The 15,084-nt window shown below is 38.6% G+C and overlaps 1 protein-coding gene across 1 annotated transcript; it reads left to right on the forward strand.

Moving 5' to 3' along the window:
* Positions 1–763: 763 nt before the first annotated feature.
* Positions 764–13,820, forward strand: LOC122079829 (mitochondrial import receptor subunit TOM20-like). The gene is made up of 6 exons (XM_042646577.1): positions 764–1,062; positions 1,426–1,504; positions 1,668–1,837; positions 1,939–1,986; positions 3,645–3,731; positions 13,461–13,820. Exons 1-6 carry the CDS (start codon positions 964–966, stop codon positions 13,584–13,586), a joined length of 609 nt encoding a protein of 202 aa, XP_042502511.1. The 5' UTR covers positions 764–963; the 3' UTR covers positions 13,587–13,820.
* The last annotated feature ends 1,264 nt before the right edge of the window (positions 13,821–15,084 follow it).

Raw genomic sequence — 15,084 nt, forward strand, 5'->3', positions numbered from 1 at the left:
AATTGTCTTCCAAGAACAACATATTAAACGTTAATTCTCATTTAAACAAAAAAGTTGAATAAATATGATACGCAATAAAATGAAAATTTGATTAATGCCCTTTGTCATATTTATTTTTTTGCAATTATTTATTGTGCAAGTAATATTCTATTATAAAATTTATTAGGCAGTTTTTCCACAACAGTGGTGAATGAGGGAATCCCTTGCTCATGGGGATTTGTCATGGGGAGGGTATCAAAACATAACTTGGATCGTTGAAACTGATATCAGGTCATGTTTTGGAATGCGATGTACATAAGACCAAAACCAATAAGACATCAAATCATATAAAAAAACATAATTTTTTTTTTTAAAAATTGAAACCAAATTGATAGGAGAAAGATACCAAATTATATCCAAATCAAATATGAATCGAAATTGATGCACCTTTATTGGATCATGTTTTGAGTTTATTGATTCTCACACCAAAATTGTTCAACTTAATCGGAAGACGATAGGTAGAATCCTTAGTAAGTGACTTAAATACATGATGATGATGAGGTATTGTAAATGATAAAGTGACCTTACAATTATTATCCATTGAAATTCAGCCTCGTATCACATTGCAAAAGATTCGAGTGAGAAAGACATTATCGAACACTTGCTAAAGAGAGAAGATATTAAGTATGGATGACACCTTAAAAAAAAAAAAAAACCTATGGAAGGGATCAACAAGTCAACGTAACAGGAGGACACGTATCCGCTAAAAGCTCTCAACGTTGTTAAACATATACAACTTATATTATAAACCGCCTTCCAGACGACCGTTTTCTTCCCTTTCTTCTTCATTTTGTTTCATAGGCCGGCGCAACAGGTGTAGTGGCTAGTGAGCCGCAAGCCCTAGCGAGACTGCGAGAGAGAGGGACGTGAAGGAGGTGGTCTGCAATTGTTCCGATCAGGATAGCAGACCGGTTTTTTGTAGAAATGGATATGCCACAGAACGATTTCGATCGTCTTTTGTTCTTTGAGCATGCCCGGAAGACCGCGGAGCTAAATTATGCTAAGGACCCGCTTGACGCAGATGTTTGTATCTCATGCTCTTTTCTATTCGTTTGTGTTTGCTTGTTCACTTTCTAGGGTTTCAATATCTTGAGCCATAGAAATAAATTTTCATTTTTTGTGTATTCATTTGCCCAAATTTCTCACACTAGATATCGCGAGGTAGTTAAACAACAAATAGCTGCTCTGTTTATTTTATTGCTCTCTCAAAAGATCATCAGAGAGGAGGAAATCTCTCTCTCTTTTTTTTTTTAATTGTTTTTCTTTTACATATTGCTGTATAAAAAAAAATGTATTTGTATTGTGTACTGGTCTAATTATAATGCATTGAAAACAAATTTATTCATTTTTGCAAATCTCATCGATTTCTTGCTTCATTTGATGCAGAACCTCACGAGGTGGGGAGGAGCGCTTCTTGAGTTGTCCCAGTTCCAAAGTGTTACCGAGTCAAAGATGATGATAAGCGGTATTTTTTTCATTTCATGGCGGACTTTCAATGGGATGAGGCACATATTGACTATCCTTGTATCAAATTTAATTTTTTTTTGGTTAAAAAAAAAAAAAAAAAAAAAAGTTATGATGTGTTTTTGTTTGATTGTATTCCATTACACTGTTTTCTATTCACTTAGATGCAATTTCAAAGTTGGAGGAGGCTTTGCTAGTTAATCCAAAGAAGCACGACACACTCTGGTGCTTAGGAAATGCACACACTTCACATGCTTTTCTGACTCCGGAGCATGATGCTGCGAAGATTTCATTTGATAAGGCGTCTCAGTTTTTCCAACAAGCAGTGGATGAAGTACTTGCTCTATTTTCTGTTTTCCTACTTGTCGATTTACCATACTGTGTTGTTGTTGCTCCCGTATTAGAGAGGATTCAGTAACGTGTTCTCTCTTGTAGGATCCAGGGAACGAGCTTTACCTCAAGTCTCTAGAAGTGACCGCAAAGGTATGCCGCTGATTTTATTGTGGTTCTGGTAAACTGTTCTAATTGAAAATTTTGAGTCATGCCAAGTATGCTCACGCACTCTCATTCCATTCCCACTCCAACAAGAGTCTCAGATTTTAGCTGTTCCACTATTCTTGTCTATCTCTCTCTCTCTCTACAAAAGTGCAGTTCATATGTAGTATCTTGGCCACACTTGAAACCTTCTGTTGGTAGATATTTTGGGGAAATTCTAGATCTCAGGATAAAGATCTTCTCTCCCTCTTCCTATTTAAGAATGTTTGTGGGGATATCGGTCCCATTTGGAGTTTCTGGTTTACGTGGTCCCATTATTTGGAAAATTTCCAATACAAACATAGGAGCATGTTGAGAAGTTGCTTGAATGATTGAGCCCTTCCCAGTTAAGGTGTGTCCTGATGGGAGCATTGTGACTACCAGAAACTGTTCCAGGGAGGTTATCAAACAGCTGAAATAATATTCTAGTGAAATGAATGTGGGGATTTTCCATTGGAACCTCAGACTCGTGTCGTGAAGGTATCAGGGTGGAGCCTGTTTTACTAGATTAGGATGCGATTTTAAGCCCTATAGTTGATGAAGCCTGCTGAAGCCTGCTATTATTATGTACTTATGTTCAATCCTAGTGCTCTCTCTCTTTCTGAGATGCGCAAAATACTACAAGACAAACATAATGGGCTTCTAAAGGGGTGTCAATCAGTCGGGCCTGGTCAGTTTCGTTTAGGCTCAGTTGTTCCCCAACAATTTAAGGCCTTGCACTATTTGCGCCCGTTGAAGTAATTAGGCTTCATAGGCAGGCATGTACATGTTTCTATTCAGTCGATCGGTCGTTTTTTGGTTTATAATCGGGCTATAATCAGGTTTTAAATGGGAATTTGATTAATTGGGCTATAAAAGGTTCTTAAACGAGCTATAATCAGGCTAAATAGGCTTAATCGGGTTAATTCGGCTATAAATGGTTGGTTGCAGTCGGGCAATCATCGGGCCACTATCTTGCATCAAGACCGCCCGATTATTAATTGGTCCGTGCTTGAGTTTGACACGTTTAGTAATCGTTCGGGCTTGTCTCAGGCTTCAACCTGTCAATTCAAGTGAGGCCTACTAATGCAGGCCAACTTTTGAACCTCTGCCTTCTAATCCTTCAAGCTATTGTTGGTTTGGAATTTCTGTTGGCTCCATTTGCTTGGAACTAAAGTGAAGGGATGCAAAATGTAATTAAAACTAAAATAAGATGGTATTTTGCTAGTAGTTACTGACAAATACTGTGTGACAATCCAACCACAAACTTGGTCTAGTAAGTTAATTTTACTTTACATTTGAACCTAATTCCATGGTTTTGAATAACAATATTTAACAGGGCAGAGGATTCTATTTGAGAAGTTCAGTTATCATATTTGTTAAGACTTCCAAATTGTATAGTCATGATTGCAAAGTTTCCATTTTCTGTTTCAATTTAATTTCATTTCCCTTCATTTCCCTTTCCTTGTAGACAGAGCCTTCAGTGCCTTTATACTTGTTCAGTTTTTTTTAGTTCTTAATGAAGCGTTTTGCATGATTAATCTAGCCTTCTTTATTTCTTGTTTTATTTGTTTGAATTAATATTTCTAGTGACACCATTGTTGTCAATATTTGCTTTGTTGCTTTAGGCCCCAGAATTGCATATGGAGATCCATAAGCATGGGCTTGGTCAGCAGGCTATGGGGGGAGGGTCTTCAACTTCTTCAAATGCAAAGGTAAACACTCTGGACTAATCCTTTTGCCAGGTTAATATGTTATTCATTTCCTGTGATAAGGTTTCCTTGCCACTTGTCATTAACTCTGAGCATATGATACTATTCAGATTTGTGCTGAAAAGACACTGATACCAAACAGACATGCGTAACTATGAGAAATTTTCGTAAATTTTTTTTTTCTTTGGATGATCGTTTTAATTATCCTCGTAGATTTGCTAAAGTTGATTATGCTTCTCTTTATACCTTTCCATAATTCTTTCCTTCTTTGATATTAAAAATAACATCAAATAGTATAATGTGTTTATTTTCTTTTTGAAAACTCTGGCCAGTTTTTTTTCATGATGGTTTACCTTCTCCCTCCCTCACAAAATTTTTATTTGGGGGGGGGGGGGGGTAAGTGTCCTCTTGCATGTTATAATGATTCGCAGTGTTTGGGAAAGATGATTTTGTTGATATGTTCTGATTGGGTGATCCTTGGATAAATCTTAGAGATGGTAAGATCTGACTACTCACTGGGAGGAGGCTGTTTGGCCTATGATTGGGCGAACTGGTGAAGGGCTTTTGGTTTTATCCTTTAGGTGTCAATCCGGTGCAGTGTGGATGACTGATCTTTTTCCATAGTGGGCAGGCCAGGGAACAACTTAAGGCTATAAAGATGGTCATTTGAACGGCTTTATCTGCATAGGGGCTGTAGGCAGAAAATCCGAACTTCAAAACTGAGAAATAGAAGGCCTCCAACATGCTGGTTTTAATGAGGCACAAACCTTTATATAATTGATGGTAATTAGCTTTGCCTATTCTGGAGGGAGTACTAGGGTATTTGGTACAATTTTTATCTATACCTTTTTGAATTGACATCTTGTCCTGTGTTTTTTATTTTAGCATTTTTCTTCTTGTATACAAAAGCCTATGTAGATGGTATAAGTTCACATTGTCCCCCCTATCTGGTGCTGTGTTTTTTAATTAATAACGACCTTAACTTATTCAAATTGGCTACTTTTATGCTTTAATGGCCGAATGCTACAAAATTTGATGAGAGACTGTCAATACTGAGACTGTGATAATCGCTGTCTTCACTTATCCCATCTTACTTGTACCACTGTTTCGGGAATTGTGCCAGTGTCTGATTCTCTTACCCAACTGAAACTTCTGAATCATGGTCCTAGTGTTATTCTGTTAGGTTTCTTTACTTAATGATGGCTATTGATCCCAATGGTATCTTGTGTGCTAAATCTGATAATTGAGCCCAATGGGTAGGATCGTGATAAATCTCTTCCAGGGTTCCTTTATGGTTAGGGTCAGTATAGCAATTGTTTTCCTATTTTAGGCGATTTTGCATAAACATGGTTGTTTGGCATGTAAGGAATTTGGGTAATGTGGATAGGAAGAATGTGAAAACTCGAGAATTCTATATTATTATTTTTTTTCTTCCATTGAAGTTCTTACATTGTAGCCCCAATATCAACCCCCCTGCCATCTGAAATTTAAAAGGGTTTAATGATAACCTGGATTAGCCCCTCCCTTAATCCCCTACCTGTGTACATGATGGGATTTTGACAAGTGAAAGCAACATTAAGCTGTTCTGAGGTTTAGTAACCAGCCATATCACCACATTAGCCTGTTCCTGACAGCTTTAGCTGGATCTGGTGGGATCCCAATCTTTTGATGTGTGTACTTCAAATGGCTTTGGCCTTTGAGGCATTAGTACATCAATATTGTGGATGCAAGGTGGTGATAGAGTAGGATCAGGGTACCGACAAACAGGAGGTTTTTTTAAACATGGTTCCAGTAATAGAACAGTAGGTAATCAACTTAACAGCAAGCCAATGACAAAGTATAAAGGTACACAGGCTAACCAGAAGTCTGAAACATAGTATGGACATAAACACCCAGCCCCAGAAAACAAAACAGCAAAAAAACTCCCACTGTCATCGGAGCAGGATGTGCTCTATAACCCAGGAAAACACCATGACTCAAAAGTAGCAACTTGCTAAATCTGATGGAGAATCCAGCCCAAACGGGAGTAGGATTCTTAGGGTGGATCAACTCTTCAAATTTCCAGCGTATTCTGATGGTTGAGTTATGAAATATGGATGGACTTCAAATTAGTGAGCAAGATTTCAAAATGGTAACTCACAGCTTTCAGTAACGCTTAGCCAATATATGGGGCTGAACTCAACATCGAAGGAGCAGTTCTAGGAGGGGATTACACCCTCAAAATCTGAGATGAAACTACTGTACAGATCTGGAGTTGTGTGGGCTCGAAGTGATTGCAGTTGGGAGACCAAACAGTAGTCCTGCAGGGTTGGAATGTGGCTTCAATAGAGGATTCTGGTGGTGGTTCGATGATGTACTTCTCAGTCAATAAACAGCAGCATAACAAGGAGAAATTGCAGGTGTACACAAGGAAGAAAAAGATGGAACATAGAGAGGAAAAGATATGGTTGAGCCTCCCACTCGAACCTAGGTTAGAATCTCACTAATCCACCTAGTCTCCCACTAGAGTTTCTGCATCCCACAGATCTGCCTCTCATAGTAAACGGCTTGGAGCCATTTTTTTCCTAACAGGTGAATGAGTGGTTGAGAGAGGAGCCTCTTACCTCCTTTCTCTATAGACTATCTATTTTTTAGTTGCATGAACCTTGCAGTGATGCAGAAGGCAATGGCTCTACTATGTGCAATTTAATACTAATGAGCCATACGGTCTTGCTTGTTTTTGGAACCCCTTCTCTTTGATTGGCAGTTGGGTATCCAAATGGCAAATGTTCACTAAGACCAGGGGAGAACTGGAAAATGACCCTTAATCTCCTCTTGGGTACTCCCCTTTGGCATAGGATGGATCAATGGAAGCAGTAAGATAGACCAAAAAGTTTGTTGTTAAGAGATGGATACTTTCGACAAAGGATGATAGCACATCCGAACCCCAATACCCAGCTGCTGGGAATTGATGCTGGAAAATCACAAAAAAGGGCTTATTTTAATGGAAATAAGCTTTGGGTTTGGTCCCATACTGTTATAGCGAACGCCAACAAATACGAAAATAAACAAACACATATCTCACAACTCACAGGGATTTAACGAGGTTCACACACCGATGTGGTGTGCTTCGTCCTCGGACGAAGAAAAATATGTTTCACTATGTAGAAGAGAGGTTACATCCAAACAACGGCAAGAAAAATTGCTATGAAACCCTAGCTCGAAAAAACCCCCCAAATTACAACTGCTTGCTCAACAAGACGATAGTACATTATATACTCCTCTAAGTCGGGGGGGCAATCCATCTGGTCGCAGTTGATCGGGTTGAACCGTACCGCGGGGGCCTAGCCCAACCCCTCTGCTTCTATCATAGATCTCAGAAAAAATCCTATTTGGGTCGCCACCAAAATATGTCGGAGCGGGTCATTCTTCAAAATTGGTCAAGAATTTGAGACAAACTTAACACATACATGATTACAAGTTGGGCCTTTGGTGCAACAAGTTTTCATCGTGGGCCTTAAATAAGGGTAAGAGGCTAGGAGCTAGGAATATGGGATTTACTTTATTAGTTCATTTAAGTTGGAGACCTAGTTAGAATAGGAATTGTTAAATATTTTATTCGTCTATGAAGTAGCTAGTTTGATTACTAGTTGGTTCAAGCTATTTCTGGTTTTGGAGTCAGGTTATGATATATTTATGTAACCAACCATTTTGGCACTCAAATTTATGAATAACGACTCAGTTTTCTGAAAGTTTTTCTGCTGTGATTCAGTTGCTTGAGGGGATTCTCAGATTCAACTTGGTGGATTACCCTCCCCCTCCCCCCCCGGGTGTTAGATGGATTCTTCCCCTCTTCTTACTTAATTCTAGCAGATTCAACAGGCCAGTCTCTGTTTTCCTGACCCTGCGATACTTTTTTTTTCTACCACATTCCAGCCAAATTGATATATCTCATTGCTTATTGCTCAGAATAATCTGAAAACTTCATATCCAATTTAGTAGTTCTCCTGTAATATGGTAGCATATCTTCTTCTTTCTCAGTGTCTGTTCTGTTTTGTTATTCATAATAACTGATTTCAGAAACTGTTTAAAAGTTGTACCTTTCTAACGATTTCTAAGTTTCTTACTTCAGGTATGATTTCTTATAGACTGTAGTGTTGGTTTCTGATCTGAATTCAAGTTTCAGATTTCTGTTCTTCTATTTTGGCCGAGCCTTTGTTGTTAAGTACCTACTATTGTGATCATCATTGGTTGCTGTTCTGAATATTCTAAACTCAGCCATCAAATTCTGGCTATTGAGCTATCCTACCTTAAACATGATTCCTAAATAATTTTGGATCAGACTATTGGATCCATAGTTGTCACGGTGTCAAATTGATCCAAGGCGGTAGAGGGGTGGCTAATCGATTTGGCGATGGATCTCCCGTTATGGCGTTGCCATGGCGGTCAAATCGCCCATGTGTTATTTTTTTATTTCCCCTATTTTCTAAAGTTATTTAGCATGCTATGAGCCTACAATATATACTCTACAAATTATCTGCAACAAGTTATAACTTAATAACTTATAAAACAGAGCATTAAACTCCTAAAGCTTCTGTGATAACCATTCAAAACAGAGCATTAAACTCCTCAAGACCTGTCTAAATGTCCAAGACTGTTGCTAAGCTCAACCAACAAAAGGCTTGGTCCTCACAACTTTTTGAGACTACATAATGCAGCATAAGTACCTGAAAACAGCTCACTGTCTCAAAAAGAAATGGAAGAAAACTTTTAATGCACAAGAGTTCCTATAAATTCCTTTACAAAACAGAACCAATAAGCATACATAAATAGCAGTGTATGATAACTCACAACAGAGTGATGACAATTGACAAAGAAGTAACAATGTCTTACACCACTGGAAAATTTTCAGCCTGTGAAATCGAACACAGAATCACATATCATCCAACTAGGAACTGCAACTAAAAAATATAACTATTACAACTACTGCCCCGCTGAAACAGAGAAGAAAGAGCAGCACCAGAAGAAGAAGAAGGAGAAAGAGAAGCACGAAGCCGAGAAGTTGTTTCTGTCAGTGATCAGTCACGTCGTAGAGAAGAAGAAGACGACGAAGAACAGAAGAAGGAGAAAGAGAAGCAGAGAAGAAGGAGAAACAAAGTCAAAGATGTGAGACGTCTCATGTCGCAGAGATTCAGAGAAGGAGAAGGAGAGAAGAACTGAAGAAGAAGAAGAAGGGGAAAAAGAAGCAGAGAAGAAGAAGAAGACGACAAAGAACTTACCTTGCGTCGGAGAACGATCGAAGCAGTAGGAGACGAGAAAACTTCTTCTCTTGCTGCCGGAGAAGAATCGAGTCGTCGGGGTCGAGGGTTCAGTTGAGGGTTTTTCTTCTTTTGGGGATTTTCAGTAGAAAAATCGAGACTTGAGTGAGAGAATGAGAGAATAGAGATTGACCTTGTCGAGGCTCAGGGGTTTTGTTTTGTTTTTATTTTTCACCTGCCAATCAAAATATAAGAAATAGAATATTGTTAATAAGTTAAAAAATAAAAAAGTACCAATAATCGATCGCCCAGTGCTTCCGGCGTGAAATGGCATCTATGGCACGGCCATGGCGACGCCTATCCAACTCTGGCGACCGCCATTCGAGACTCATACTAATCGTACCACCGCCATGTGCTGATTTTACCGCCGGGATGCCAAAACGCTGCCTAGGCGTCGTCGTGACAACTATGATTGGATTTTGATATTTTATTGTTCTGTTCATCTACTTAAACTGAGCACTCGACCTGCTTATTGGCCAGATCAAACTCATTGGTAGTATTTATACGATTCTTTTAAATTCTGGTTTCTAATGGTTTTATGAATCCTAAATCCATAGATCGTTAGAATAATAATAATGATGTTATTTCCATTTCTGTTGTGGTAGTTGGATAATTCTCAGTTTGTAGTATGCAAGTCCAAGTTGGTCGAAAACGGAGCAGGTTTGTTCTTTATGATATTGAATGCTTATTAAATCCATCTACCCTTAAGCAGAACTGAACATGGGATGGTCTCTTTGAGGAGATCTTGACACCATAAGAGGGCATATAGGTGATATGAAAATTGTACAATATCTCGGCCGAGATCTCAATGAATATCTCGGTCTTGACTTGATTGTGTTAGACCATTTCATGTCGGGTATACACATCATTTCAACCCTCAACTCGATTGCTCTTGCCTCTCTCACCCTGCTATGAAAAGAAAGTGAGCTTTTGGTGGTTTTTCTTGCCAAATATCTCCCCTATAGTGGAGGTTAACAACTTCAACACTTAGAGATTGGAGATTATCAGTTCATCATCAACCTTTGGAGATCCTTTTCTTCTCAAGAACAGTTGTAGGTAAAAACTTCTTCTCAAAACCATTTTTTTTTTCATAGAAACATGGTCAAAGGTCTAGGGTGAAGGTAAAAGTATTATATGTTGTGTGGATTGTGGAATAGCCTAGGGTGAAAGGGTCCAAAGATTAGCTACCTAGGGTCCGAAGTCAAAGTATCATTTTAGGTTTTATTTAAAAAAAAAAAAAAATGAAAAAGAAAGAAAAAAAAAAGGTTTCAGGGGCTAAAAAGCCAATATGGCCACCGAAACCAACCACCGAGATGACCAGGCAAGAAATACCGGATCTCGGCTAGATCTTGCCAGATCTTGATATTTTTTGCCAAATGAAACCTGTGTTGAGATCGAGATCTTGAACCTTGTTTGTGCAGACTTTGGTATGGCCTATACATAGATCTGCATACCAGTAAAGGTTGGAGATCCAAAAACACTGTGTCCTCTGTAACCAGGCGGAAGAAGCATTAGATCATGTCCTTTAATGCTGCTGATTATCCTCTGAGATTAAATTATTCTTCCTCTGAAGTTTGGGTTGTGCTGGTCTAGTGGCCAAAGGGAGTATGTCTTGCAATCAGTTAGTTGCTGCGGAAACTTCTACCCCAAATGTTAAAGTTTCATTTTCCAGAGTTGCAGTTGTCTACTGTTTTGGTTTCTGAGTGCAAGGTTGTTAAGGTTTGCGAGTGGCTGGGATTGTAAGAAATCTGGACGACTCTGAGGAGGGATGGCCATGGGGCAGTGGGTATGGGTAGGATCAGCCTTGGAATTCATTACCCACCATGGATTTGAGGTGGGCATGTTCTTGCACCTTTGTCTTTTGTGTCCTATGTTAGTGTAAGCAGAGTAACATTTCAGGATGACAGGATCTTGATATTATAAAGCACCCCTAGGCCCTAAGAAATTGTTAAAGCAATGTATTGGTAATCTAATTACTGAGTTTACTTCATTTCCTGATAAAGAGGCTAGAGATAAAGAGGTACATTTTAGGGTTTTTTTTATATAATTTTTAGAGGCTTAAAAGACAATGAATAAAATATTTTGTATGAATTTTGGGATGGACTGAAGCAAGGTGATGCTGGAGCAATTCCTTGGACCGGCCCAAACCTGTTGGGGGACCCATATGTATGAAGGTGAACAAGGTAGGTCCAACTGGGTTTTTGGGTTCAGTATATATTTAGTTTATTTATTTATTAGGGTTTTTATTAGTTGGGTTTATTTTGTAATTTTCTGTTTTAGTTTTAATAGCTTAATTAGTGATGGAGTTAATTTAGGATTTTATTTCATTTTATGAGTCCAAGTTAGAGTCATGTTTAATTTCAGTTTTAGATTACAATTAGAAGTCTTTATTTTCCTCTTCAAATAGCAGCTTGTAACCAACGTAAGATACAGAATTCAGAATGAAGATGGGTTATGCGACCAGAATGGAATGAACCAGGTTGTGTGACCTCCTCTCTCTCCCCTATTCCTTGCTATGGCCCTATTTTTCTTTTTCCTCTTCTTTCTATTTCAGTTTCTTTAAACATACTGTTATCCTGTTCTGTGGGCAATACTATCAGCCCCACCTAAATTGATTGATTCACCTCATAAGCTAACGGTTTAGCCTGAGATTTTGGGCAAAGGGAACTCTTACCTGGAGGACTCAATCCCCGTGGTCTTGCATCCATATAAACCCTGCTGCGATTACATATCCAGAAATCAGAACTGGTTATGAGAATACTGCCCTTCTGTGTTTCAACAAAGATCTTTAATTCTTCAAGCTGTTAAACCAGTTGTTTGTTTACTAGGATTCATAGGGCTGTAGGTCTTGAGTCTGGTTCTGGAGTTTTGACTCCAATGGTGTTGAGTTGAGTGATGATGAAGCTGGTGAGGTCCCAATTGCGTATGTTGTCCGTTCACCTAACAGCTCACGAAGTGAAGAAGAAATTATGAAGTTTGTTGCAAAGCAGGTAGAGGAAAATTGTGTTTTACTTCTTTTTTGTTCTTTATGTATGCATCCATGACTTATGAGATTAGCTTGAGTGTCCAATACTGAGTTTGTTGAATAAGGTTATCCATTCACTGCATGACCTCATTGCCAACCTGTCTTTTTCCCTCCCACTGCTCTTTGCTTAGTGACATTTAATTGCCCACTTCCATCCACTTCTCACTGTTGTGTATCTTACCAAGTATGGTAATTCAACTTTCCTTAATTTTTCCTATTCAAATCTGAGTAAATTAGTTGAAAAGGGATGTTCACTCTTTTTATCCCTTTTTTCCTCTTTTCTCTTCTTCCTCTTCTTTCTTTTTCTTTTTCCACTCTCGGATTCATGTAGCCGACCCCATTTAGTTGGGATAAGGCTGAATTGTTGTTGTTGGTGGTGTTTGAGTTGATTGTATCCTCTCACTGCAAGTTTGATATCTCCATCGGTTTCAGGATAGCCTTGCTGGTTTGAAGGTTGGAAGACAAGGGTCGTCTCTGTAATTTCTTTTTCTGTGATATCTAAAATACCCTTCCTTTGTACCTAATTTTCAGCTTGTCCTTATTTTAACTTTCATTCCAAGTTTACCCTTCTCTCTTATACGCCTTTCTTCTGATTTAGATTTCCATAAAATTACAAAATTGCCATAGTTGTGGGATTGATTGAGTTCTATCATGATGGTGGGCCCATAAGCAATCCAAATCGGTTTTGGAACCCCAGACGCATCAAGGGGTGAAAAGGGGGGGGGGGGGGTTCTGTATTTTCAGTAGAAGTGAGAATGGATATGGGTTCTCATTTCATAAACCTGTGATGGGTTGGGGTGGATCTGGGTTAAGAGGGATTATGATAGGGGGTCGGAGTAGGGTTTTACGGTGAACCAGCCCTGTTGCCATTCCAATCTTTGAACAATTGTTTGTTTTTGTAGTAACCTATGCTACTATTTAAGCACCATCATCCATCGTAATCTTCCTCCAGTAATTTTTTTATGGCAAAAATTGGTGGCATGGATGTGTTGCTAGGCTTAACAACACATCCCAACTGGTTTTGGCCACATGGCCTACGGCATTTTCCAAGCTTATGGTCAGTACGGTTCCCCATAGAGTAGCCATGTATCAAATTTTTTTGTGAAATTCATAGAGTCAAATTGTATTCAATTATTCTCGTGTATTTTGGATGGCTCATATCTTTGACTTGCACTTCCTATTTTGACATGCTTTTTCTTCATGTATTATACTTGGATTTGCCTGAAATTTTATTGCTATATAGGAGATGCTTCTGTGCACCAAATTAGAAAGTCAGGTGCATGGCCACAAGAAAAATATTTCCGCTACCACCTTTCCTTTTTTAAAATCTTCCAACCCTTGTCATTTTGCACCTGTTTTCTGGGTGAGCTACTGAGCTGAAAGCTGCAAGAATCTATTCTTTTGTTTCAGGCATCAAAGAAGAAGAAAAGCAGTGACCTCAAGTATGATGTTTTTGGATGGATAATCCTCGCAGTTGGCATTGTCGTGTGGGTGGGAATGGCAAAATCTCATGTTCCTCCACCGCCTCCAAGATAAGAACATTAAAAATTTGAGCCATGCTGTGTTTGAATTATCTGTTGCAAGGTTCGACTTCACCCGAAAGTTCTCGAGTTGACATGTGGAGAGAAATAGAGCATTGCATGTCGCCCAGTATACATATGTTGATTTTGTTTATTTTTATTTCAGTTCTGAGCTCATTGACTAACATGGGCAATATCTTCTACATCAATATCAAACTTTTATGTATGCTAGTTGAGAGCCATTCCTGCAGAGCAGTGTTTGCAAATTCGATTTTTATGCCATTTTTCACTTTTGATGTCGGAAGATAAGAGAGGTATTAGTAATACTACAATGCCTTATGTTTGGTTCTACATAAAAATGTTTTTTCTATGAAAAAGAAGCCCGTAGGAGCTGATGCCAGTGCATTCTTATCAATCACAATGTGGTACTGGCCGTACACACCATTGTTCTGTTACCTTCTCTGTTTTTGCTGCTTTAGATTTTAAATGAGGTTCCTCGTCTCATCAATTGAGAAAAAATTGAAAAGATGTTTAGTTGCTAGGAAAACTTGATCCAACAGTGAAGATAACATTGGCGAAGTGGTGCCAACAAGCAGTGCCATGAAGGAGAAAAGCAGAGGCAGACAGTGAGATCCCTCAAAATACCAATACCTTCGTACCATTTTGCCCTCTCCTGGTCTGGTACCAATGGTACAATCAATCAGGTATCAATATCGGTATCGACCATGACCAATACTGATACAGTCGATTCTAACCTGATACCTAAAATCATGCATACTAGAGACTAAGATGCCACTGTTGGTACATTCATCGAGGCAAAGTTAAAAGTTTTTTTCTGTGGCCCTCTTGAGTGTTTTCCTTACATTTCATTGTTTCCACTTTCCACTGTACTAGTACTGCATTTCCAAGTCTTTACGAAGCCTGCATTATAGCATACAAAACTTATGTGTTGATCATGTAGTTGGTATATTCTCCTCTTTCACATTACCAAGGAGAAGGTGACATGTTTGATAAGCTTTCTACCCAAAAAAAAAAAAAAAAACGTGACATGTTAGATGAGCTGATCAGCTGATGACATGATACTTAGTGGTTCCATACAGTACTATGATCTTTAATGGACATGTAGTGGACAAACCAGTACCCAAAATTAGGTAATCCAAGACAAATAAGCCTATGATTGAAGGTTATGTGGAAAGCCCAGTTATACATTTGATTCTCCTGCAAATAAATTTATTGTTTTGCTTTCTATTATCATCCAAGGCTGGTGCCTTTTTTTTTTTGGCTTGGAATTTCTATTTCAGATTGAGTAGTTGGTTATCTGGTATCCAACTCAGATCTTATCTAACAAATAATAGAAGAATTTGGAAACCCCAACCATTAAAAAAATTAGTTTTTTCTTACATTGTTCTTTCTGTCACTGGTGGGTTGCCCATATCTTCAATGATCATCTTTAAAAATCCCATTGGATCGGATATCCTTCCATTTGTTTAATTAACAGTACAGCATTTCCCCCC

Source organism: Macadamia integrifolia, chromosome 5 (assembly GCF_013358625.1).
Source record: "Macadamia integrifolia cultivar HAES 741 chromosome 5, SCU_Mint_v3, whole genome shotgun sequence".
In the NCBI taxonomy this organism is placed as follows: domain Eukaryota; kingdom Viridiplantae; phylum Streptophyta; class Magnoliopsida; order Proteales; family Proteaceae; genus Macadamia; species Macadamia integrifolia.

Excerpts from the sequence above, each read along its gene's own strand:
- LOC122079829 (XM_042646577.1), top strand. The coding sequence starts at position 964 with ATGGATATGCCACAGAACGATTTCGATCGTCTTTTGTTCTTTGAGCAT. Across the intron at positions 1,505-1,667 it reads GTCAAAGATGATGATAAGCG|ATGCAATTTCAAAGTTGGAG; the intron begins GTATTTTTTTCA and ends CTATTCACTTAG. Across the intron at positions 1,838-1,938 it reads TCCAACAAGCAGTGGATGAA|GATCCAGGGAACGAGCTTTA; the intron begins GTACTTGCTCTA and ends TCTCTCTTGTAG.